At 38.7% G+C, this 26,648-nt stretch overlaps 2 protein-coding genes and 1 long non-coding RNA gene across 4 annotated transcripts in view; all 3 read right to left on the reverse strand.

Annotated features, from left to right (window-relative positions):
* LOC140947305 (uncharacterized) overlaps positions 1 to 15,317 on the reverse strand; it is a 26,762-nt gene extending 11,445 nt beyond the window's left edge. Inside the window, exons 1-7 of one of the 2 annotated variants that reach the window (XM_073396365.1) lie at positions 15,214 to 15,317; positions 14,281 to 14,397; positions 13,410 to 13,526; positions 12,622 to 12,741; positions 11,197 to 11,313; positions 10,005 to 10,031; positions 1,516 to 1,545 (exon numbers count right to left, since the gene is read on the reverse strand). In XM_073396365.1, coding sequence (XP_073252466.1) covers positions 1,516 to 1,545; positions 10,005 to 10,031; positions 11,197 to 11,313; positions 12,622 to 12,741; positions 13,410 to 13,526; positions 14,281 to 14,397; positions 15,214 to 15,316 — 631 coding nt within the window. In that variant the 5' untranslated portion in view covers position 15,317. The remainder of the gene's footprint in view (positions 1 to 1,515; positions 1,546 to 10,004; positions 10,032 to 11,196; positions 11,314 to 12,621; positions 12,742 to 13,409; positions 13,527 to 14,280; positions 14,398 to 15,213) is intronic. The other variant, XM_073396366.1, reaches the window with a different exon arrangement.
* Positions 15,318 to 16,144: 827 nt separating this feature from the next.
* On the reverse strand, positions 16,145 to 18,212 carry LOC140947314 (uncharacterized). The gene is made up of 3 exons (XR_012166955.1): positions 18,095 to 18,212; positions 16,690 to 16,815; positions 16,145 to 16,218 (listed from the first exon to the last, which is right to left on the reverse strand). It is a non-coding gene; the product is annotated as an uncharacterized lncRNA (long non-coding RNA).
* Positions 18,213 to 18,678: 466 nt separating this feature from the next.
* LOC140948159 (nematocyst expressed protein 6-like) overlaps positions 18,679 to 26,648 on the reverse strand; it is a 40,408-nt gene continuing 32,438 nt past the window's right edge. Inside the window, exons 4-11 of the mRNA XM_073397382.1 lie at positions 26,383 to 26,562; positions 25,288 to 25,411; positions 22,211 to 22,311; positions 21,623 to 21,706; positions 20,595 to 20,737; positions 19,719 to 19,797; positions 19,358 to 19,375; positions 18,679 to 18,722 (exon numbers count right to left, since the gene is read on the reverse strand). Coding sequence (XP_073253483.1) covers positions 18,679 to 18,722; positions 19,358 to 19,375; positions 19,719 to 19,797; positions 20,595 to 20,737; positions 21,623 to 21,706; positions 22,211 to 22,311; positions 25,288 to 25,411; positions 26,383 to 26,562 — 773 coding nt within the window. The remainder of the gene's footprint in view (positions 18,723 to 19,357; positions 19,376 to 19,718; positions 19,798 to 20,594; positions 20,738 to 21,622; positions 21,707 to 22,210; positions 22,312 to 25,287; positions 25,412 to 26,382; positions 26,563 to 26,648) is intronic.

The raw sequence follows: 26,648 nt of genomic DNA on the forward strand, positions 1-26,648 counted from the left end.
CCGATCGTTTACGGGATTCCGGATTCCTTGAGCAGGATTCCGCATTCTACAAGCCAAACATTCTAGGATTCGGGAATCCAGATTACTAGGGTGAAATAAGGAGTTTGACTTTTCTCCGAGGCCCTCATATGAACCGCTCCAAAGGGTAGGATTTTTGCGCCGTTTTTGGTCGGAAAACGGGTATAAAGTTACTCATTTTGGTCTGGAATCGGGTATGGTTTTCAAGGGAACTACGGGAGTGTACGAACGTATTTATTGTTTCATTTCCAAATGAATAAGAAAGAAAGAGAAATATGCGAATTCGAAATGGATTTTAAGAAATCTTTTTTGTTGCTGATCAAATCTAAGTAACGATGACATAATTTCGAAAAGGCCAGGTCTGAGAGTGGGTATGAATTTTAGAGGCCAGGTCTGAAAAGTGGTGTGAAAATTACATTTTTTGGTCTCAAATATGGTCAGCATTTGAAGAACCGGGTGGCACACCCCCACCAAGAATTCCCGGGATACACCCCTTCCCCCTCCCCCCCCCCCCCCCCCCCCCGCGCCCCGGGGCGAGGCTTAACCGACTAGAATTGCAAATTTTCAATTTCTCTGTTTGTTTTCATTTGTTCGGGAGAATTACAAAGGCTGAGCACTTTAATATTTCAATTCATGTAAAATTAGAGATTTTATGTTACCTAAACAGGATAATCCATTTCCAGTAAATCCGGCATTACAGGTGCAACTAAAGGAACCAACGGTATTCTGACAAACCGCAAAGGTACTACATGGTGAATTCATGCACTCATTAATATCTGTTGAAAAAAAAGTGATGAAATCTCCTTAATCTTCGTCAGCAGTCACCTTAAAAAGGCCCCATGATATACTTGGTTAATAAGTAGTATAAAACTAATTTTAAGTCTCTAATTAATTTTTGTCAGTCTTAAGTCCTTACATAGCCGTACTATGTGATAGCGGACAAGATATGTATTGAATAAAAATGACATGACGTAAAAGTCGTATCGTTCACACGATTTTTTATCTTACCGGTACAAGATAATCCGTCTCCTATAAAGCCGGCGTTGCAGGTGCAGGTGAAGGAATTGGAACCAATGGTACTCTGACAAACGGCATTGGGGTCACAGGGTGAAGAGAGGCACTCGTCGATATCTGTTAAATACAAAAGATTATGATTACAAAAATTAAAAATAACATTTACAACAATAATAAAGGGCCTCTGGGGCTGCCCTTCTTATATTCCTACCAAACGGATCCGAGGCTCGCTGGTTCGAGGCGCCCACATAATTCGGTCTCAGAGAAAACCCTCTTCGATCCCCGCTCCGTAAGGTCTGGACCCTCCCCCCCCCCCCCCCGCCCCCGGAATGCACAATATGATGCAAGTCTCCTGGTAACTCATATGCAAGATACTTTTAACACCCTCTTAAGATCTGAAGATCTGGGTGTAAAAACATCTCTTGGTGTGCAAAGATATGTTATGTCTTTTGTGGTAGGGTGAAATTTTATTCTAGTCCTCACCTGTGGTTGGAACAGGTGCTGTCGTTGGCACTACAAATTGAAAAAGATGTAATAAGAATTACTACATGTTACAATGTCTGCCAGTTTTCCAACTATCATTGAAACAGTGCTATATATACTGTGTTCACCCTCACAAAGAAATTTCCAGTCCAGCTCCATCACAACAACAATAGTTGCCGTCAGGATGGGTGAAGTGTTTTGCTGTTTCAAGATTACTACTGTTATGATGTCTAGAACCTTAAAGTACTCATCCTACTACCATACTTTTAAAGAAAGAGTTCTAGAAGAACAATTTGCTTGTCCTATTATTAGCCCAAAGCAGGCTAGCCCATATGGGTTCCTGTCCGAATGGTAAATTTCTGTAAATCAACTGATTAAGTACTTCCTTAAAATTTTCCGGGTAGAATCCTTTCTTTAATGTGTGTTTAGCAAGAGCAGATTGCATTATGGGTTGTTAAATATGATTTCTTTCCTCTGTTCGGGGTATGATCGGAAAACACTTAGAGAGTAATCTCTGTTTTGGGGCCTACAGTGATGAAGTTTGTGTTGCTCGACACGTCTTCGACTCAATGACCCTTTACCTGACAAAACAACTGCTGTACAAAATGGTAGGTACTGACCTGCTGCAAAACCGTCTTTCTATTTCTCTCATGCATAAAAACAGCCCAAAACGTAAGTTGAACATTTGACAAAACTCGGACAGGTTTAAGTAATAGTCGTCCCCGTAAATTATCTTTTTAAAGATCTTTAAAGGGAACGTCCACAACGTTAGCATCAGAGGTGAGAACTGTTAAAATAGTGCCCAAAATTTTAGTATCATCACTTACTTGTAGTAGTTGGCAATGCTGAAAAATAAAGGTTGATTGAAGCATTGTTAGCAAGCTATTATTTGTTGTTGTATTTAAATTTAAAGAATTGAAACAATCTACACTGAACAAATATATCAGCAATATTTATTCTTTTTAATGAATTGCTGCCCTTTTTGATGAACTGAGTGCGTCTATCATTCTTTTCCGCTATGAAATAATCATGATAATGAGTATGACTTATTTAATATATATTTTTTTACTTTTAAAATGGGAAATCTTTTCCAGATTTTGCATAAAGCTACCAATCAGTAGTGTTGTATGAAGACTTAATGGACAACACAGCTTCATAAAGAAGTCTTTGCATTGGTTGGCTGTGAGAAACGGGGCTTTGCTCTAAATTTTCATAGGGAAAATCCTTTAATTCAAATCCAATAAAAAAGAGCGTAACAAAGCCGTAAGTGGCTATAAAAGGAACATATTTTAAAAATTTGACACAAACGTCATGTAGTTAACTCGTTTTTTAATTAAATCTTACCCGTGCAGGATAATCCGTCTCCTGTAAATCCAGCAATACACGTGCAAGTGAAGGAACCAATGGTATTTTGACAAACGGCATTGGCGTCACAGGGTGAAGAGAGGCACTCGTTGATATCTAATATAATATAAATTAAACATTACGATTACAAAAAAAGAAGAAAGAAAAATGATGCTTACATGGAGGTGGGGGACCACAGGTAGGTGAGGTAACATTTGGCAGGTCACCCCACCTATCATGTAAACATGATCAAATTAAAATGAGAGATTATATGGACAGGCGGGTTACCCCACTAAGCGGGTTACCTCACCCACCTGGGGCCCCCCACCTCCATGTAAACAAGCCCTTAATTACTTTTGCAGCAAATCCCCGAGGCTTTCGGGTCGTGGCACCGACATAACTTGTTTTGGCCAGAGATCATTCCCCTTCCCACCATCCCCGCCTCCGCCATCTGAAGATCCGGATGTAAAAACATCTCTTGGTATATGTTATATGCAAAGATATGTTATGTCTTTTGTGGGAGGGTGAAATTTTATTCTAGTCCTCACCTGTGGTTGGAACAGGTGCTGTCGTTGGCACTGCAAATTAAAAACATGCAATTTAAAAATTCATGGACAGTTTTCCCACTATGATAGAATCAGTGGCTTATTACTATGTTCAACCTCGCACAGGATACCCACCCTAGTGCCTTAACAACAAAAATTGTCGGGATAGGGGTAACTAGTTCGCCGTTTGTTGTGTATGTGTCCAGTACTAGCATTGGGTATAATGTCTGGAACTTTTCAGCACTCATTTACTACGATACTACTTTTGGACAAGAACGTTCTAGAATATCACTTTGCTAATCTCTGTGATTAGCCCGATGTGTATGCACATTTCTATAAATCTACTGATTAAGTTGTTCTTTACAATTTTCTACAGTCTTAAGAGTATTAGCATTAAAGCGCTAGATTTTATTGTTCGTTGTTTTTCTTCTTTCTTTACTCTGATTGTTGACACCTAGCGTAACCTCCCTGGTCTTTAGAAGAGATTAATTAAGACAAACCTACTGCTGTACAAAATGGTAAGTATTTGGCCTGCAAAACCGTCCTTTTATTTTTCTAATGGCTTTGCATAACAAAAACCTTAAAACGTAAGTTGAGCATTTGACAAAAACAGATTTAAAAATAATGGTAATGTTTCCTTAAATTATCTTTTTAAAGGAAAAGTCCACAACGTTTAGCATCAGAAAGGTGAAAGCTGTTAAAAAAATGCGAACCAAGCATTTCAGCATCACTTACTTGTAGAAGTGGGCAACGCTGAAAAAAAAGGTAATTGCAATATTGTTAGCCACATATTATAATTATTTGTTGTTGTATTTAAATCTTAACCGAACAAACATACCTGTAATGTTTATTCTTATTAATGAGTTTTATGGCCCTTTTTGATGGATTGACTGCGTCTATATGTCATTCAGCAAAGAAATAATGATTTTGTTTAAATATTCTTACTTCTAACAATGGGAAATATTTTTCAAGTTTTGAGTAAAGGCTCCCATAAGAGTCGAGTCACGAGTAACAACTCTTTACAATGACATTTAAAAACCTTCCACACAAAAGCCATGTAGTTAACTCGTTTCATTTAAATCTCACCCGTGCAGGATAATCCGTCTCCTGTAAATCCAGCAATACACGTGCAAGTGAAGGAACCAATGGTATTCTGACAAATGGCATTGGCGTCACAGGGTGAAGAGAGGCACTCGTTGATATCTAATATAATATAAATTAAACATTACGATTACAAAAAAGGAGAAAGAAAAATGGTCAAAATAGATTATCAATTTTACTTGTAATTTTCAGGAAAATCACAATTTCCGGGAAAAAAAAAACGTATTTTTTTGACAATTGAAGGAGAGGGAATGGAAATGTCATGTAGGAAGGGGATCTAGAAGATGGGGTGTTGGGAAGCCGACCCTCTAAATTACTTTTGGCGGCAAACCTCCGAGCCTGCGGGTCGTGGCGCCGACATAACTTGTTTTGGTCAGAGATCAGCAACCCTCCCCCCTTCCCACAATCCCCGCCCTGAATATCCGGATGTAAAAACATCTCTTGGTGTGTTGTATACAAAGATTATATTTTTATGTCATTTGTGGGAGGGTGAAATTTTAATCTAGTCCTCACCCGTGGTTGGAACAGGTGCTGTCGTTGGCACTGCAAATTAAAAACATGCAATTTAAAAATTCATGGACAGTTTTCCCACTATGATAGAATCAGTGGCTTATTACTATGTTCAACCTCGCACAGGATACCCACCCTAGTGCCTTAACAACAAAAATTGTCGGGATAGGGGTAACTAGTTCGCCGTTTGTTGTGTATGTGTCCAGTACTAGCATTGGGTATAATGTCTGGAACTTTTCAGCACTCATTTACTACGATACTACTTTTGGACAAGAACGTTCTAGAATATCACTTTGCTAATCTCTGTGATTAGCCCGATGTGTATGCACATTTCTATAAATCTACTGATTAAGTTGTTCTTTACAATTTTCTACAGTCTTAAGAGTATTAGCATTAAAGCGCTAGATTTTATTGTTCGTTGTTTTTCTTCTTTCTTTACTCTGATTGTTGACACCTAGCGTAACCTCCCTGGTCTTTAGAAGGGATTAATTAAGACAAACCTACTGCTGTACAAAATGGTAAGTATTTGGCCTGCAAAACCGTCCTTTTATTTTTCTAATGGCTTTGCATAACAAAAACCTTAAAACGTAAGTTGAGCATTTGACAAAAACAGATTTAAAAATAATGGTAATGTTTCCTTAAATTATCTTTTTAAAGGAAAAGTCCACAACGTTTAGCATCAGAAAGGTGAAAGCTGTTAAAAAAATGCGAACCAAGCATTTCAGCATCACTTACTTGTAGAAGTGGGCAACGCTGAAAAAAAAGGTAATTGCAATATTGTTAGCCACATATTATAATTATTTGTTGTTGTATTTAAATCTTAACCGAACAAACATACCTGTAATGTTTATTCTTATTAATGAGTTTTATGGCCCTTTTTGATGGATTGACTGCGTCTATATGTCATTCAGCAAAGAAATAATGATTTTGTTTAAATATTCTTACTTCTAACAATGGGAAATATTTTTCAAGTTTTGAGTAAAGGCTCCCATAAGAGTCGAGTCACGAGTAACAACTCTTTACAATGACATTTAAAAACCTTCCACACAAAAGCCATGTAGTTAACTCGTTTCATTTAAATCTCACCCGTGCAGGATAATCCGTCTCCTGTAAATCCAGCAATACACGTGCAAGTGAAGGAACCAATGGTATTCTGACAAATGGCATTGGCGTCACAGGGTGAAGAGAGGCACTCGTTGATATCTAATATAATATAAATTAAACATTACGATTACAAAAAAGGAGAAAGAAAAATGGTCAAAATAGTTTATCAATTTTACTTGTAATTTTCAGGAAAATCACAATTTCCGGGAAAAAAAAAACGTATTTTTTTGACAATTGAAGGAGAGGGAATGGAAATGTCATGTAGGAAGGGGATCTAGAAGATGGGGTGTTGGGAAGCCGACCCTCTAAATTACTTTTGGCGGCAAACCTCCGAGCCTGCGGGTCGTGGCGCCGACATAACTTGTTTTGGTCAGAGATCAGCAACCCTCCCCCCTTCCCACAATCCCCGCCCTGAATATCCGGATGTAAAAACATCTCTTGGTGTGTTGTATACAAAGATTATATTTTTATGTCATTTGTGGGAGGGTGAAATTTTAATCTAGTCCTCACCCGTGGTTGGAACAGGTGCTGTCGTTGGCACTGCAAATTAAAAACATGCAATTTAAAAATTCAAGGCCAGTTTTCCAACTATGATAGAAACAGTGGCTTATTAATATGTTCAACCTCGCATAGGATGCCCACTCTAGTGTCCAACAGCAAAAAATTGTCGGGATAGGGGTAAGGAATATCCCGTTTATGTGTCTGTGTCCAGTTTTAGCATTGGGTATGACGTCTGGAACTTTTCAGAACTCATTCACTACGATACTACTTTTGGACAAGAACGTTCTAGAATGTCAATTTGCTAATCTCTATTATTATCCCGAAGTGTACGCAAATTTCTATAAATCTACTGATTAAGTCGTTCATTACAATTTTCTAAAATCCTTTCTCTTAAGTGTATCAGCAGGCGCTAGATTTCATTGTTCGTTGTTGTTGTTCTTTCTTTTCTCTGATTGTTGACACCTAGTGTAATCTCTCTCTTCAGAAGGGATTAAAACAAACCAGCTGCTGTACAAAATGGTAAGTATTGACCTGAAAACCCGTCCTTTTATTGTTCTCGTAGCGTTGCATATGTAACAAAAACAAACACCGTAAGTTGAACATTTGACAAAAACAGATTTTAAAAAAATGCTGACGTTCCCTAAAATTATCTTTCTAAAGGAAAAGTCCACGACGTTTAGCATCAGAAAGGTGGCAGCTGTTAAAACAGTGTGAACAGGGAATTTCAGCTTCACTTACTTGTAGAAGTGGGTAATGCTGAAAAGAAAAAGGTAATTTGCGATATTGTTAGCAAGCTATTATTTGTTGTTATCTTAAGCAAACAAACATACTAGTAATGTTTATTCTTTTTAATGATTTTTATAAACCTTTTTGATGGATTGACTGCGTCTATATGTCATTCAGAAATGAAATAATGAGTTTTGCTTAAATATTCTTACTTCTAACAATGGGAAGAAAAAAAAATGGTCAAAAAAGTTTATCAATTTTACTTATAATTTTCAGAAAAACCTCCATTTCAGAGAAAAAAAAAACTTATTGCTTAGATAATTTAAGGAGAGGGAATGAAAATGCCATGTGGGGAGCGGATCTAGAGGATGGGGTGTTCGGGGGCCGACCCTCTTAATTTCTTTTGAGGCAGACCCCCGAGGCTTGGGGGTAGTTGCGCCGACAAAACTTGCTTTGGTCAGAGATCAGCAACCCTTCCCACCATCCCCGCCCCCGGCCATCTCAAGATCCGGATGTAAAACATCTCCTGCTATGTTGTATGCAGAGATATGTTATGTCTTTTGTGGGAGGGTGAAATTTTAATCTAGTCCTCACCTGTGGTTGGAACAGGTGCTGTCGTTGGCACTGCAAATTAAAAAGATGCAATTTAAAAATTCAAGGCCAGTTTTCCAACTATGATAGAAACAGTGGCTTATTAATATGTTCAACCTCGCATAGGATACCCACTCTAGTGTCCAACAGCAAAAAATTGTCGGGATAGGGGTAAGGAATATCCGGTTTCTTGTGTCTGTGTCCAGTTCTAGCACTGGATATGACGTCTGGAACTTTTCAGAACTCATTTACTACGATACTACTTTGGACAAGAACGTTCTAGAATGTCAATTTGCTAATCTCTGTAATTAGCCCGAAATGTATGCAAATTTCTTTAAATCTACTGATTAAGTCGTTCATTACAATTTTCTAAAGTTCTTTCCCTTAATTGTATTAGCAAGCGCTAGGTTTCATTGTTCGTTGTTGTTGTTCTTTCTTTTCTCTGATTGTTGACACCTAGCGTAACCTCTCTCTTTAAAAGGGATAAAGACAAACCAACGGCTGTACAAAATGGTAAGTATATTGACCTGCAAAACCGTCCACTTATTTTTCTCATGGCGTCGGCATAACCAAAACCTTAAAAAATAAGTTAAGCATTGGACAAAAATAGATTTAAAAATAATGGTGATGTTCCGTCCCTTAAATTATCTTTTTAAAGGAAAAGTCGGCAACGTTCAGCATCAGAAAGGTGACAGCTGTTAAGACAGTGTGAACAGAGCATTTCAGCATCACTTACTTGTAGAAGTGGGTAATGCTGAAAAAAAAAAGGTAATTGCAATTTTGTTAGCAAGTTATTATTTGTTGTTCTATTCAAATCTTAACCGAACAAACATACCAGTAACGTCTATTCTTTTTAATCATTTTTATAAACCTTTTTGATGGATTGACTGCGTCTATATGTCATTCAGCAATGAAATAATGATTTTGTTTAAATATTCTTACTTCTAACGATGGGAAATATTTTCCAAGTTTTGAGTAAAGGCTGATATAAGTGTAGAGTCACGAGTAACAACTGTTAAAAATGATGTTTCAAAAATTGGACACAAAAGCCATGTAGTTAACTCGTTTTCATTTAAATCTCACCCGTGCAGGATAATCCGTCTCCTGTAAATCCAGCAATACACGTGCAAGTGAAGGAGCCAATGGTATTCTGACAAACGGCATTGGCGTCACAGGGTGAAGAGAGGCACTCGTCGATATCTAATATAATATAAATTAAACATTACGATTACAAAAAAGAAGAAAGAAAAATGATCAAAATAGTTATCAAGTTTACTTATAATTTTCAGGAAAACCACCATTTCCGAAAAAAAAAACGTATTTTTTTGACAATGGAAGGAGAGGGAATGGAAATGTCATGTAGGAAGGGGATTTAGAAGATGGGGTGTTGGGAGGTCGACCCTCTTAATCACTTTTGCGGCAAACCCCCGAGGCTTGAGGGTCGTGTCGCCCACACAACTTGTTTTGGTCAGAGATCATCTCCCGTTCCCACCATCCCCGCCCATGCCATCTGAAGATCTGGATTTAAAAACATTTCTTGGTATGCAAAGATATGTTATGTCTTTTGTGGGACGGTGAAATTTTATTCTGGTCCTCACCTGTGGTTGGAACAGGTGCTGTCGTTGGCACTGCAAATTCAAAAAAGTGCGTAATAAAAATTACATTGGCCAGTTTTCAGACAAATACTATGTTTGTTATCGCGTATAATTCCCAGTCCAAAGCGGTCATCGAAAAAAAAAGAGATTGACTTTGAGAAGCAAAAATGGTAGCTCTATGGGTAAAAAGGTGTTGTCTTCTTTACTAGAAGTTCTCTTTGAGTTTTCTTCATGGGTATGGATTCGGGCTAAACTGAGAGAGGGAAAAATACATTTTATAATATTCAGTTTTCTCTTTGTTTGAAACACTGTCAGTGATGGTTTTGAAGGCAGATGATAAAAGACAGAATTCAAAATCCCAGCTAATGGTACTACTGTTCACGAAAAAAAAATTGGCCCAGAACTCCAAAATGGATAAGTTTAGATTTAATTTTAGGGAAACTGAAAACAACACAAACAACTTAGACCGCACCTGTTGTAGGAGGTGTTGTGGGTACAGCTGCAAAAAAAAGGAGCAAAGAATTAAAATTTCTAACTAAAGATAATGTACCTTGTAAGCAGAGCCTTACCAGGAATTTTTGGAGTACCATTACCTTTAGAATTTGATACCTCCATGAAGGCTCTTTCGGGAATTGCCAAGAAATCTACCCCATAACAGGCTTGAATGAACATTAATTTAAATTTGAAGGCAAGGCTGATCGGAAGTACAACTAAGGTTTACAAATTTATTTGCCCGATATTTCGACTAGACAAAACTAGTCGTCATCACGGGCTTGAAAAGTTTAGTGAGAAATGAATGGACATGCATCTTCAGATTTTCAGAGGTCTGAGTATATCGTCGAAATCCTTTCAGAGGGATTCCCGGTAATGCATGCATCAACTCGATAAACAATCTAAACTCGTTTTGAGGTTTAAATACCTAATTTTTTTTAACCCACCATCTAATTGTCCTCATTTTCTCTTTAATATAAAATGGTAATTATAGATTTCCCAAATCATCGTCTTCTCTGGCCAGTTCTATGCTAATTACTACATTGAGTTATTAACAATTGTTTTCGAAAACCACGCCTTGAAAAGGGTACAAGGAATACCATAACAAACCCCAACACTAATGGTAGACTAGAAAAAAGGAAAAACTATGATCAAAGAAATAGCGGAAAAAAATTCCGATAAGCTCCGTGGCACTTTAGGAAGTGAGTAAGAGAATTTTCAACAAATTTTAATATTAAAGTAATGATGAACAGAAGTGCCGTGTTGTAGTTGTAGTTTCCTGACCCTTCATCAGTGGAGTTCCAAGTACGTGAAAATCGTTGCAAGGTTTGCATACGCCATGAAATAAATAAATATTGAATAAACTTTGTAGTGCGGGCGAGGCTATGCGTGCGCAGTCTAGAGGAAACGGAAGAAGGAACACTATGTAAAAAAAAATGCCAAGGGACAGAAGGAAAAAATATGTTTAACCATACCTGATGACAAAAAGGTCGTATTTTAAGTTAATCAATTTGGTACTCGTCATAAACTACTCCTAATTATTATCCATGATCATTACTTCTTTTGTCGCGAACATATATTTTATTCCTTAGGCACTGACGATGACCTTTTTTGAACCAGTGACACATTAATTTTTAATGAATAACTTTCTTGTATTCTTATAATTATCTTACCTGTGCAAGTTCGTCCGTCGCCATTAAACCCGGGATTACATATGCAAATAACAGAACCAAAAGTGTTCAAACAGGCGGCGTTTACGTCACAGAAAGGAGACAAACACTCGTTGATATCTTAATGATAAAAAACATCGTGATTCAGAAAAGTACATATAAAATACCTGTATGTATCAATATATAATGCTGAAACAAATCAAAACTTGAATGAAGCAAAGTACCAAGTTTTTTGGGGAAATTAACTTTTGAGCATAAAACCAACAAATCTGGCCATGAAATGCCAGATTTGGCATTTGGCTATGTTCACACCACACTAAACCGGATACTTTTGCGCCGGCACGAAAACCATACGGACAGAGCTTCTGTTCAAGCATAAGAATGGTGATTATCGGTGCGATTTCTGTAAACGGGGCCGCGCCGATCATTAAAGTGGAGATTGACAGGCGGATTGGTGTACATACCCTTAGATACCGTAAAATTCCGAAAATAAGCCCCGGGGCTTATGTTTTTCAAAGGCCCTTTTTAAGGGGCTAATTTTTGGAGGGACTTATATTCTGAGGGGCTTATGTACGGAGGGAAATTTGCGTTTCAAAATCGATTGGTCTAACTTGCAATGGGAGGGAAACTCGCCATTTTTGCTGTGTTTTACTTTGTATTTGAGGGCAAATTCCAAATATAATTCCCCCGGGGGGCTTATATTTGGAGGGGCGATTTAACGGAGGGATTTTTGCGTTACGATTTTGGGGCGCTTATATTTGGAGGGGCTTATTTTCGGAATTTTACGGTAGCTTTTCCTGTCGATACAAAAAGGACCCGGTATGGTGTGAACAGTGCCTTAGACTGGGGTCGAAAGTGGAACTTCTCATGTACCGAACCAAAGGCCAAGGAGCAAACAGCTTGAACAAAATCTATTCAGTTCTCGTTCGTTAGCCCGCGTTACATCTTCGGAGACCCAGGGTCGGCAGTTACGGGCGTGACGAAAGAACACCTTTTCTGCCGACCCTACTGACTGCCCCTGGGTCAACGAAGATGCCCGCGTTACTGACTGGTCAGGCAAATGTGTAGTTTGACGTTTCACACGCGTGTCAAATGGAGCAGACTGATCCAAACTCGGCATTTCTGATCTGTAATTATCTTTGCTCAGTGGAATTTCAAAGGAGCCATCTTAAGGTCCTGTTCACACGAATCAGGATAGTTTTGAAACCGTGCATCTTTTTACTTAGATTCGTGTGAACGGGGCTTAATTAACCACTGGATCTTGAGAGCGGTTGCAAAGAGATAGTTTTTGGTGAGCAGATTCAGAGGGCCTATTTGCGGAAGAAAAAAATTGAGGTTTCAAAAATGTCTGAATTCGTTCTGACGGGGAATAACTCCATTCCTGAATACTTTTCTATTTCTATTAATACTTCTCATATTTTAAGTCACCTAAACAGGTTATTAATCCGTTTCCAGTAAATCCGGCTTGACAGGTGCAGCTAAAGGAACCAGCGGTATTTTGGCAAACGGCAAAGGCACCACAGGGTGAATTCATGCACTCATTGATATCTATTTAAAAAATAAAATCAATAATCATTGTTATATTCTTAGACTTTCACTTAACTAAACAGGGACTCCCATTGGTTTATTCTTGGTCACATGGCCTTGACTAAATTCAAATGTATCCCGATCGTGATAAATTGGGGCAATTCTACCCCGCTCGAGATACATTACAGCACGTGATCAAATCATGGTGGATAGTGGCGTGAAGGCGGGAAAATCACTGCCAGTTTTCACCTTTGAGGATGAACACAACAATGGGTCCACAGTACAAACATGAAGCCTCAAGCTAAAAACCAATGATTTTCAAAGTTATCCCTGAAGAGAAATAGCAGCTAGTGGAGGAGAAAGACGCAGATAATATAAGGAAAGTACTTTGTAAATCATTCATTCAGTGTTTTGAGAATTAAATTTGTGTTCTTATAAGAACCGAGTCGACTGTTTTGGTTCGCTCCGGTTATTCTTTGGCGCTGTTGAAGTAAAAGTCTAGAAATATAACAAAACACTTAATAGTATCAAGTCGTTCAGAAACCGGCTAGTTTTATTTTCTGATAATTCCCTCGACTTCGTCTCGGGATTTTTGCTTCTGAAGCAAAAATCATTAATATTAGATTAAACTGGGTTTCAATATTCTTATCAATATTGATGGAAGTAAATATAATGTTATGCTATGTCACCTGTGCAGGATAGTCCGTTTCCAGTATATCCCGAATTACACGCACATGTAAAGGAACCCATGGTATTTTGACAAGCGGCATTGGGGTCACATGGGGACGACATACATTCGTTGATATCTAATAAACAAAGCCATCATGATTCACAAAACAAGATTTTCTATAGCTAAACGTCTTAAACTAACCTCCAGCTTCGAGGTGAAATGTTAATCTGTAGAGAGTCTCAATGGGGTGATAACTTTGATGGTTGACGGTAATTTTTTCCAATTTTGACTGTTGACGGTTAAACTTTAGAGCTTTCCACGGTTAACGGTTGATAAGTGGAAATTTAGTCCAAGAGTTTAAGTAAATGAGTAAATGTTATTTTCTGTACAAATTAATATTAACTGTTGTGTTTTGGGGGTTGTCTTGGCCTTTCACTAGTAAAATTTAGAACTGTTTTCAGATATAGGCAAGTTGTGTGGTATGGTAGTGTGTTGTAATAGTGACATTTGAGATTCCTTGAAACTTTTTTATGGTTAACTTTAATCTGCATTTTTGACCGTTGACGGTTAAACTTTATGTCTTTTGACGGTTCCTGTAAATCTTCCGAAGAAATGGTTGGCCATGTGCTGATAAAAGTATAAATTTCTACATTTTTTGAATCCATTTTCACCTCATAAATGTCAGTATACAAAAATTAGAGTTGTTCTTCGGTCGTCGTCGAGTATAACCATGAACAGTTACGTGGAGAGAGGCTTAGTGCAGTGTGTCTAGGGTGGAAAAACAAGTAGAGAGCAGGGTGGAGGGGGAAGGGGGGAGGGGTCTAGTAGAGAAGAAAAGAACCACAAGCTGGCTACTTCAACCAAAGACTGTGGCTAATTACGACACTAACCTGTACAGGACTGTCCGTTCCCGGTAAATCCAGGATTACATGTGCAAGTGAAGGACCCAAGCTGATTTAGACAAAAGGCGTTTGGGTCACAGGGCAAGGAGAGGCACTCGTTGAAATCTAATAAACCAAGTATTATGAATCAGAAAGCATAATTATTCTAATATCAACTAAACCTTTAAAGTTCGAAAATGGCTTCAGTATTAATTGCGGGCGACCAGAGCAGCCCGCAGTCCTTACCCTCTACATTGCTATTATTACACGGTAAATTCATTCACTCATTGATATCTAATGGTTTAAAAAATAAAATCAATAATCATTGTTATATTCCTAGACTTTCACTTAACTAAACAGGGACTGGCATTGGTTGATTCTTGGTCACATGGCCTTGACTAAAATCAAATGTATCCTGATCGTGATACATTAAAGCACATGATCAAATCATGGTGGAAATTGGCGTTACAGAAGGCGGGGAAAACACTGCCAGTTTTAACCTTTGAGGATGAACACAACAATGGGTCCACAGTACAAACATGAAGCCTCAAGCTAAAAACCAACGATTTTCAAAGTTATCCCTGAAGAGAAACAGCAGCTAATGGAGGAAAAAGACGCAGATAATATAAGGAAAGAACTTTGTAAATCATTCATTCAGTGGTTTTGAGAATTACATTTGTGTTCTTATAAGAACCGAGTCGACTGTTTTGATTCGCTCCGGTATATTCTTTGGCGCTGTCGAAGTGAAAGTTTAAACACTTAATACCAAGTCCTTTGGGAAACCGGTTAGTGAGTTTTATTTTCCCTCGAGTCCTGATGTTTCCCTCGACTTCGTCTCAGGATTTTTCCTTCTGAGGCAAAAATCATTAATATTAGTTTAAACTGGGTTTCAATTTTCTTATTAATATTGATGGAAGTAAATATAATGTTATGCTATGTCACCTGTGCAAGATAGTCCGTTTCCAGTATATCCCGAATTACACGCACATGTAAAGGAACCCATGGTATTTTGACAAGCGGCATTGGAGTCACATGGGGAAGACATACATTCGTTGATATCTAATAAACAAAGCCATCATAATTCATAAAACAAGATTTTCTATAGCTAAACGTCTTAACTTAACCTCCAGCGTCGAGGTGAAATGTTAATCTGTAGAGAGTCTCAATGGGGTGATAGCTTTGACGGTTGACAGTAATTTTTTTCCAGTTTTGACTGTTGACGGTTAAACTTTAGAGCTTTCCACGGTTAACGGTTGATAAGTGGAAATTTAGTCCAAGAGTTTAAGTAAATGTTAACTTCTGTATAAATTAATATTAACTGTTGTGTTTTGGGGGTTGTCTTGGCCTTTCACTAGTAAAATTTAGAACTGTTTTCAGATATATCCAAGTTGTGTGGCCTGGTAGTGTCTTTTAATAGTGACATTTAAAATTACTTGAAACTTTTTTTATGGTTTACTTCAATCTCCATTTTTGACGGTTAACGGTAAAAAAAAGAACTTTTGACGCTTGACGGTTAAATTTCTCCTGTAAATCTCCCGAGAAAAAGGTTGGCCATGTGCGGATAAAAGTGTAAATCCTTACATTTCATTGAATCCATTTTCCCCTTATAAATCTCAGTATACATTAAATTAGAGTTATTCTTCGGTCGTCGTCGAGGCCTGAGTGACCACGAACAGTAACGAGGCGAGAGGCTTAGTGCAGTGTGTCTGGGGTGGACAAAAAAGTAGAGAGCAGGGTGGAGGGGAGAGGGGGGGGGGGGGTCTAGTAGAGAACAAAAGAACCACAAGTTGGCTACTTCAACCAAAGATTGCGGCTAATTACGACACTAACCTGTACAGGACTGTCCGTTCCCGGTAAATCCAGGATTACACGCGCAAGTGAAGGATCCAGGCTGATTTAGGCAAAATGCGTTTGGGTCACAAGGCAAGGAGAGACACTCGTTGACATCTAATAAACCAAGTATTATGAATCAAAAAGCGTAATTATTCTAATATCAACTAAACCTAACATTCGAAAATGGCTTTTTGCGGGCGAAAAGCCCGCAATACCTACTCTCCAAATTGCTTTTACGCACGCGCGGCACGTAGGCAGCCAGCATTCGTTTGGACTCCAACTAAGAAGGAGGGGAATGCATAGAGCGCAAACTGATCAGACACTTTTTTAGCTTCTTTCACTTTTGAGGGTTTTGATCTGTCTCGCCCCCACACCCCAACCCTTGGTTAATATTACTAGCTTTATTGGTAATAAATAACATATGCCAATTTTTTTTTGCTATAAATAGCTCTTGCAAAACGACCCCATGCTCACGAGAGCCAATTCTCGTCGACGACCAGCTAGAGTGTCCACTCATTTTTTTGATTCTCGAGAAGGACGCGTACAAAAGCTTAGTCTATTGGCATTATCATTATGTTAAGTCACCTGAACAGGATAAACCGTTTCCAGTAATTACAAATCCGTTAGGGCATGTACAAAGAAAGGAACCCTCAGTATTCGTACAAGAGGCAGGTTCGTCACAGGGAGAGGACATGGTGCATTCGTTGATGTCTAAATTAATCAGAAAATATTAGTAAAAATATTAATGGGAGAATTGCTGACAAGTCTAGAATAGAAATGTCAGTTTCATCAATCAATCAATTCATTTGTTATTAATTTTATTAATAGATGTGAAGCGTATCAAGAAAAGGGGATCAAATTCGAAAACAATAGGTTTTGTTTCGGTGATTTTAAAGTAAGAAGCAATATTCCTCGGGGGGAGGGTATGAATTACATTTGCCTCTAAGCAAAACTCACTTTGGGGGGGGGGGGGGGGGGAAGAGGAGGGAGATGGTCAAAACACTGATCGTCGCTTTATGGGTATTTTTTTCAGTCAAAATCCGAGTTAAATCCTAACCTAAACGTCATCTTGACTGGAGCCCGTGACAAAATAGAGCCTTACATATTTAGCTACGCCAAAGATGACCGGTTGAGAAAGCAAAAGAAGGAGGCTACAATGGTTAGTAGATGAAACGCAAGAGCTCCGCACAATAGACCCGGGAACGCAAATCGCGTGCAACCGTCCTCGTTCTTAGGTTAGCGGTTGTATTGAAAATGCAGTTAGTCTATGGGAATGTTCTGGGAAACACACTTTGACCCAGTTTCTTGCGCAACCTCTCAAAAGCCGATAAGAAGCGACAGCTCCACGAAAAAGGTCCATATAGAGCAATTACCAACCCACTCTGACGCAAAGGCTCAGAATCAGAATGGCCAATAAAGCAGATGTCTGCTTATTGGCAAAATATTTTAAACACAAGAACGTTTTCTTAAAACAGCTCGCTTAACTAATTAAGGTACCAATTGCTTGTTAACGTTCCAGGGTTATTTACAGAGCTCTGGGTTGGCTAAGAATTCAAAATGATTTAGACTTGTTCAAACTTAACCGAGATAAAGTCAGTGGACGTCTAACAAAACCGCGATTGGCTATGCAAGCAGAAGTACTCGCCAAGGATGAATGTGTATCCTGTTTATTGTAGCACTATTTGTTAGGACAAAAAGCTCTACTTAACTTCAATGGAATAATCAAATTTAATAATTTTAATGATTTCAGTGGTAAAAAGACCTAAGTGATTGGAAGTATAGACAAATAGCTCACAGATGTTCCACCGGACCCTCGAGACACCACGACGGTACCCATTAAGCTTCTGGTTTATTTTGTACTAGTCCTTATAGAAAAGAACTCTCTATTTGCGGTAAAACAAGTTAATGCACCTGCGATTGTGGTCAATGCGCATGCGTCCGACGTATGGTTGTAACCTATACTCTTCAAATCCATCATTGTTTATCTTACCTGTGCAAGATAGTCCATTTCCAGTAAATCCAGGATTACACGTGCAAGTGAAGGAACCAATGGTATTTTGACAAACGGCATTGGAGTCACAGGGCGAGGAGAGGCACTCGTTAAAATCTAGCAATTAATCGATCGTAAAAGAATGTGAGTCATGTATTTTATAACTACAACTGTGGCCTGTTATCAAAGCCTTTCTTTCACTTCTCGATTTGGTGTTAACGGCCTTCTCGAGAACGTAATGAATAAAGGGAGATCTTACTTGAAAATGTGCTGCTTGTTGCTGGGATACACTATTCTAACACAGGCTTTTGCGCTTGGTACAGCAGGCTCATTTATGATCCTTGGTTTAACAACAAATGGATGCTGGCAGTCGGAAAACCAGTTTGACGATAGAGAACAAGATTGAATAGTTCGGAATTTGGGGACTTCAAAGGCTTGACACGCTTCAGGCCGAGCCATCTCTTCTTCTCCTTACTCCAGAAGAAAAAAGGAGGTTCTGCTCAAAAGTTTAAGGCGAATTCTTGATGACCGTGTTGGTTATCTCGTAGAATGAGTTTGGAGGGTTGGGGTCTTCCTTAGAAAACTCACTCACCAGTTGTTGTAGGAAGAGGAGGAGCTGTGCTTGGTCCTGCAAGATTAAAATTAATAATATAGTTTTTACTTTGATTTGTAGCCTTTTTAAAAATAGCACCTACGGTGGATGGGTGGATGTATTTACGACCGAGTTACATCGTATTCACCACCCGTTCATGAATAGTCGAGCAAAATTTATAAGTTAAAACTGAACTAAGTATGTAGCTGGATTTTGAAAAACGTTTCACCGGCTTACTTCTTTCTCTCTCCCATAAGTTATTCTTCTCCTTTTTTTTTCTTAGTTTGACTTTTGGGCTTATGGGATGCAATAAAGGCATTTTAGTTTTCACATTGCTCAAACCGATCCAATCATCATTAGGCACGTTTTCGTTTTGCGAAAAAATAATGGATTGCTTGACTGGCAAGAGGAAAAGCTGGAGAATAGTTCTATTATTGCAGTTCCTGCTAAGATCACCTCGGACAATGGCGGGAAATACGATAGAACTTTGCGTTCCTTTTAGACCGCGGACCTCAATAAAGGGTAATACCTTGTGCTTGCGCAAATCTTTCTCACCTTAGCCAAAATGGGACTTGTTTATGCAAGGATGGGGGAGGGGGAGAGGGGGGTAGCGTGTGTTACTGAAAAAAAGGTGTGGTATTTAATAAAGTATTTAAATTTTTGTAACTTACCTGAAGTCGTAGGCCGTGCTGAAAAAAAAATCAGTTCAAAAGTAATTATCTTTTTTTAAGAGCACATTATCGTAAACTCTGTCTTCACGTAAATTATCGTATTTGTTTTAAAGCTTGCTTTCCACATGGGTTATAAGACTTTCCAATAAATAAATGAAGATTAAGTCGAACTTCAACTACTACTAACTGCTGCTGCTGCTGCTGCTGCTACTACTACTACTACTACTACTATTACTACTACTACTTTTCAAATGCATGTGAACAACTGCTGCTTTCCAAATGCATGAAAAAATGCATGTGATTAATAGGTAACATTCAATGCAGGCAACTAAATTGCCATTGACTTGTTTGTAGAGCTTACCGTCGCACAATGCCTGGTAGAGCAGGTTTGCCTGTTGCGCATCAGTTGCACTTAGGCCATTCCTTTGTCCAATTTCAGCCTAAAAGAAAAAAGTAAAATAAGGAATGGAATTAACTTCTTGACGACTACAGCCTTTTCAATTCCTATTCATGAAGACCAGATCTTGTATTTCATATTAGGGTCAAATCAGACCAAATTAGTTGAGGTTTCTGGTAAACTTCTCACCTACCCCTCCCCTAAGCCAACATTAACACTTAATTCTCACTAAGGGGAAAATTTAATGTGTGCGTAGGGGACCGGAGGGGTAGGATTGCGAGTTCCTCTTGTCGCCCGCAATAAAATGAGGAGATCTTATTTCCGATACCCGCCATCTTTGCCAGTGTCACGTAATATTTCAGGGGGCAAGCAAGTGATAAAATCTTTACCAACACGGGTAGTTGCGGTCGTGTTTGTTTGTTCTAACAAATCGAGACAACCATTTAATAGTCATGCGAAGTGTACAGTTCGAGTTTCGACAGGTTTCACGTCATTATTGTTTGCTATGGGGACATCTATAGTCGCTACTGTATCCAAAAAATTAACAACGATCACTTCCATAGATAATGATATTTGCCATTATCGTCTTTAAGATGAAAACGTCTTTATTTTCTGTTGTCTAGAATAAACAGACTCGACCACAATTTCTTGCAAAGGCATTTTTTTTTTCACTTGTTTGCTTCCCTGATGAACACCACGTCACATTTGCTATTATCACATCAGTCATTAAGCGCTTGCAAAGACGGCATGTATCGTAAACTAAGGGTATATTGCAGAAAAATAAAATTATCAATACACCTGTTCTTGAGCACTAAACTGGTAGCCTTAATAGCAACATACCCCAGGCGTTAGAACCACAATCGTGGGCTGACCATTTTTAGAAAAAAATTTGTCTCCGTAGTGCATCACGCTTCCATAATCGTAGGGACTCCCAAGGGAATCAATAAAACCATTTTCGTACTTGAGAAAATTGTTTTCTCTACCTGTAAAAATGTGATAAGAAAGAAACAAGTGTAATGGAACCTCGATGTAACGAAGGGTCAACGGACTTCCAAAATGTTTTTGCTACAGCGAGGTTTCGTTATATCGAGGTTCTTTTTCATATATTTTACTATTATAGGGGGGGTAAAGAAAATCGTTCGTTATACCGAGGACTTCGTAAAGGTTCGTTATATCGAGGTTTCACTGTATGTAACTAATGTAACTTTCGTGGAGTACAAGAGTACAATGCAAAACGTTTGACCCGGGAGGGGGCGGGGGGGTGCGCAACAAAGTTTTATGCAGGGAGTCTCTGCCCCGAAGTCCAACCCCACACTCTTTTTATACCTTTTTTGACAGTTTTGACCATTTTTCGATTCCCCTTTAATACCTTTCGTTTGACAAATGGTACCCCTTTTACATACCTAGTTAAAAACTTTGCGTGCCTTTAACTGCTGTAAATTCACTGTCTGCTTTTTAATATGAATAACTCACAATACCAGAACGTTTTCTTGACTTTTTATAAGCTATAAAATGCATCTGATAGCTCTTTCATATAGCTTAACGAGAGAAATGCCTGCCCTTTCATATAACTGAAGCCTGAAAAAGGCGGAGCTTTCCTGTACCGGCCATTATAGGGAGTATCCCCGGGGGTATGTGAGAGTTCGTAGTGCCCAATTATCCCTGATAATCGGCGTAACGACAAACGTTTTGGCTACGCGTGCACGACACCTCTAATTTTTATTGTGTAAATGATTTAATTGGTCTGTGCCAAGAAATTTAGGGTTGCCTGGACTATGGAGTTGCTAGGAATAATCACCATTGCCATATTTAGTGTTAATTCCATTACTAAACTATAAAAAATGACGGTATGACCTTTACTTTCTTACCCTCTAGTATGTTTTGTGTCTCTATCCTAACAAAAGAGTCTCTATCAGGACGAGACTGTTCGTGGAACAAACCGAGGGCATGTCCTACAAAAAAAATTAAAACTCATAGCTACTCATCTTATGGTACCGATCAATATCAGCGGGCATATCACATCAGCTCCGGGTGGATAGGGGTACTGCTGGGATTCAACTTATAGCGAAAGAACGAGAGCTCCACAATTCTTTAAACACAACTTGAACCCCATTTTCGAGCAAATTCTTTAGAGAACTCCGTGACAGATCGGAGGAAACGGATTTCTTGTATAGAGTTTGCAAGGGAGAATGGGTTACTATAATAGACCTCTAAGTACATAAAAATTCCTCTCCCAAACCAAATCAACCACTGCCCACTCTCTTCTAATGGTAGTCCTTAGAAGCATTACAAACGTTAAAAGAAATTGCTTTAGGGAAAACGTGCTTTTAAATTATCTGTCACTTATTAAATGATAAATTATGATATGAATAGGAGAATAGGAGGACCCTTCTGTAAAGCACTTTATAGGGTGAAGTATAGGCATCCTTAATAAAGATTGTCATTATTATTATTACCTATTTCGTGAGCAACAATCCCTCTGATTCGGCATCCCGTCGCGAGATTGATTCGTTGCGGTTGATCGCTAGTTCTAATCCTTCCAATATTCGAAGAACACCTGGGAAAAAAAAAAGATCTATCAGGGGCACCCAACATCAATTTTCGGAAAATATCTGTTCGGAAGACGATTTCAGATCTAGAATTTTCGGAACATTTTTTATAAAATTTATTTCTTGCCTGCCTCTCCTAGGATTTTCGAACATCTAAAACATGGTATAATTGCCCATTTTTAACGGATTTTTGCCCTGAAGAGGTCACCTAGAATTTTCGGGAGCCTTTTTTCAGGCAGAAATTTTCGATTGAAACGTAAGTTTGGATCCCTATAATTTTCGGATCACCAGACTTTCAGCTATGAGATCTGAACAGATGAAAAATTTTTAGGGGATAAAAATATGCCTATATCTACCGTTTAAATACTAAAACATGTGTAACAATGCTATGTTTAAGTGGTTTTGAACTAAATTCTCGTTGGGTGCCCCTGATAGTAAAACATACTGCGTGTAGTTAAAGCATTATCCCAGAAGAAAGTCCTAAAGCAAATCTCGATGCTGAACCCTTGGTTTTATCGCTGCTCTAAACCGGTGAGAGAGTACAGGGTGTTGTGATTGTTTTCATGTTAGATTCTGATCATATCTTCTACATCTACAACCTTATAAATCTAGAACGGTCCCCCATTACATAGATGTGAACTGGGAAAGTACGTGGCCAGAAGACGTGGCTAAGGATTTAGCCGGCCAAGTGAACAAAACAAATTCCTTGTGTTTCAATATGTTGCATGGTTCTTATTCCTGAATTTAGTTTGGTTCCGTGGCGTTAGAATTTTTGTTGTGTTTTCTGATTCACATGAACGTCATGAACGCGTGTTTGTTTGATATAACATCTTGCCATCTTGCTCCCTGTTTGTCTAACTTTTTTGAGAATGTTATAATTAGAATCTCAGTTAGTGTAATTCAAATTTAGTCTGCCGCGAAATTTCCCTGGTAGCAGTGGCCCATCTTCCCTGGTATTACATGAGGCGGGAGGTTTTAAACTCTTGTACCTGACTTGATGCAGGACACGTTGAGTTGCGATATTAGCATTGTTGTGGTCATATTAAGACCGCTGGTTGAAAGTATTGCAAGACAGTCATGGCGGTCATGGCGGTCAAATAACAAGCGTTAAAATCATCGATTATAGAGCCCATTTTAGCTAAGAAAGGCCGAAATATCGCCTATCAAAGGGAAAGTACAGAGGAGAAGATAGCAGAACTTTGAGATTTCCATTTGTCGTCGAAAAATACGTACCAAACTGAATCAGATGAAGCTAAAATTCATGAGGTTAGTGCGTGCAGTTCTATGCACAGTTTTACTTAATTCACTTGTGCATTTTATTCATTTTTTTTTTCGATTTTATTAGGGTTTTCCCTAGAAAAAAATTATTTGATAACGGTAGTTAGATGATACTAGGGTAGAATTAAGTATTCCGCCATTGGTAGTAACTTTGTTCTTTGCAGTTATCAAGGTGAAAAATAACGATGGTAAATTGATTCCATCACAGTAGTACATTGTCTCCATCACAGAAACAAAATAATGTTGCGTAACATGTCCTGTGAAATATTTTATTGACGCGCTATATGTATAGCCTTCGTAGCAGTCGCCGGTATCGAGGTGAGCAATTTCGAGGACACGCTCGCGAAACGCGCGCGCATGTTCCCCTCGCGTGCTCTGTAAAACTATCGGCTCCTGCCGCGTAGGCTTCGCCATGAGAGTCTTCGGTTTTTCGACGAAACCCTTCTTTACGCCTTATGTTTTGCCGTACCGTACTGCTCACGAAAAATAAAAAAAGTATAAATTAAATTTTTGGTAACCACCACAGGGAACTCGAACGCTGTTTTAGGTAATAAAATAATCAGTTATTATTTACCTGTGGTTCCTGAGTCTTTATTAGCCGTTTTGGAAGGGGTTTGAATCCAATCAGTGACGATTAACATTGCCGATATGAAATGTCTGCCTTTTTGGCGCATCATAAATAGGACGCACCAGTTACGTCTCAAGTTAACTATTAACTCTCCTTGGGAGACGATCTCGGGTTTCAATTTAACGTGCACGAGGAGAGTTTATAGTTAACAACACTGGAAACTTGAGACGTAACTGTCGCGTCCTATTTTCGACGCGCCAGACAAGCGAACATTTGATACAGCCAATGTTTTTTTTAATTTGGATTCAAATTCTTTCCAAAACGACTAGTAAATAAAGACTCAGGAAACACTGGTAAATAGCAACTGATTATTTTATTAGCTAATACAGCGTTTGGGCGCCCTGTGTAACTACCATACCTTAACTCTTAGGCCAAGTTAAGTCAAGTCAAGTAACTTTATTTAAACTCGGTAAAAACATCAGGTATATAACTAATATAAAATTCTAAGCTATTCCTATAAAATATATACATATAACCTATGATCTAACCTATATAATAATATAATAATGAATAGAATATAAAACATATGTACATATAATATTAAATAATGAATAAATAATAAATAGTATATAAATTAAGTTAGCCTGCTTTCCATGGATGCCGAATGTATATTATTTGAAGAATTCCCTGCAGCCAGATTTAAAAATGTGTATGGATTCTGTTTGCCGAAGAGTCGATGGCAAACCATTCCATAAGAACCAGTTTATTATGTACCGATTGCACATTTTACCAGCCTGAGAACGTTTTGGTCAAGACATCTTAAAAGTTTGATATTTGGCTACATTTATGTTCTTGGCCTCAATATCCCTGCTCATTTCTGGCGGGTGGTGATAAAAATGGACGCGGGAATGTGATGTCGCAAAGGCAAGTAGTCCCTTTTTCGAACAACACTTGGCGCCAATCACAGTGGCGAATCCAGACCTTCAGATAGGGGGGTGGTGGTGGGGGAGGTCTCAAAATTTTTTTTTTCCGGCCCTTCGGGCTTCCGTTTGGTCTAAAAATAGGGAGGGGGAGGCACTGATCCCCTACTGAATCAGATGTTTTTTGAGTGCTGGTGATCATTTTCGAGAGTTCTTACCCGCTACCGTCCTGGAATACGACGTAGGATGGCTCATTCGTCCTCTTTTTAAAGCGTATGCAAGTTTTTGAGGTCCATTCATCCATTCCTGCGTTTATAGCGTCCATTGCAGCGGAACTTCCAGCTGAAAATCAGTTCAATAGTTAAATACTGGATCAGTTGTCAGTTAGGCCCACCCAGAGCCTCCATAGACTAACCCCCTGGGCTAGGGGAATTCCGGGGAGTCCAAGCAACCGCGAAAGCGAAAGCATCGGAACTTTAATTCAAAATCGCGATTAATTCAACAGGCTCTTACTGGTCAAATGTTGGTGTATTTTCGTGGAGAACACTTTAATAATTTGGGAACATACCAAATTTCAGAAATAGAAAAAACATCGATTCTCACGTGCTCTGTAACAACGTCACTTTGTAAAGCTCCACGTCATAGCTGTGCAGTGATCACAAAGTAATGTCCTAAAAAGTGCAATACGCGAGCCGAGGTGCTATTTTATTTATTTTTTGTACTCATCGCTTTTTAATTCCCCGACGCCGTCGTGTGGTTGCTTCTGATTCCTGATGGTATTAACGGCGTATTTTCTAACGAATTTAACGTTGCAAAATGTACATTATATATTGCAAGTATACTCACTGGGGCTGAATACTGACAAGCATAATCTAGTTCTGCTAGTTCTGACAATCAATCTTACGGTTAACGATATCGATCATTCATTTTGAACGCTCATTTAGCAAGTTTAGAACAGTACCTGTTTATCAGATTGATTGCTTTGCTTAATTGCAAACCGGTCTCATGATATAAGTAATTTGACTGGTCACTTTGAAGAGGTATAAAAAATTAATTTAGGCCATATTGCACACAATAGCGAGCTGGTCGTATTGACCAGGTTATTGAGTAAGGAAATGAATGTAATTATGTTCGTGCAGAAAAAAAAATATGGTTGTCATAACGGGTTGGCTGTAATAACGTGGTGGGTTTGTTACTGTATAACGGAATCTTTTAAAATGACTTAGCTTAATGACTTATGCAGTAGCGCTGAGGCCAGGATTGATTACCCTTCATCTTAACTAAGATTTGACTTGGTTTCACCGAGAACTCACCAAGAGAGGAATCGATTTCATAGACCAGTTCCCCAAGTGGCCACAGGGGGAACGTGCTTGTACCTCTTTTGCGCCGGTTTGAGCCAAACACAGGCTTCCCATGCTCCGCTCTGTAACGCTGGTCTCGTGTAAGAATAATGTCTCCCTCAAAAAGGTTAGGATCATCTATGCCTTGATTTTCTAGAAAACGATAACAAGTTTGAATAAGTATGAGTTATTAAAAGCCAATACCAAAGATCTGGGCGGTACTTTTATGAATCCAAAAT

The sequence above is a fragment of the Porites lutea genome, chromosome 9 (genome assembly GCF_958299795.1).
Source record: "Porites lutea chromosome 9, jaPorLute2.1, whole genome shotgun sequence".
In the NCBI taxonomy this organism is placed as follows: Eukaryota; Metazoa; Cnidaria; class Anthozoa; order Scleractinia; family Poritidae; genus Porites; species Porites lutea.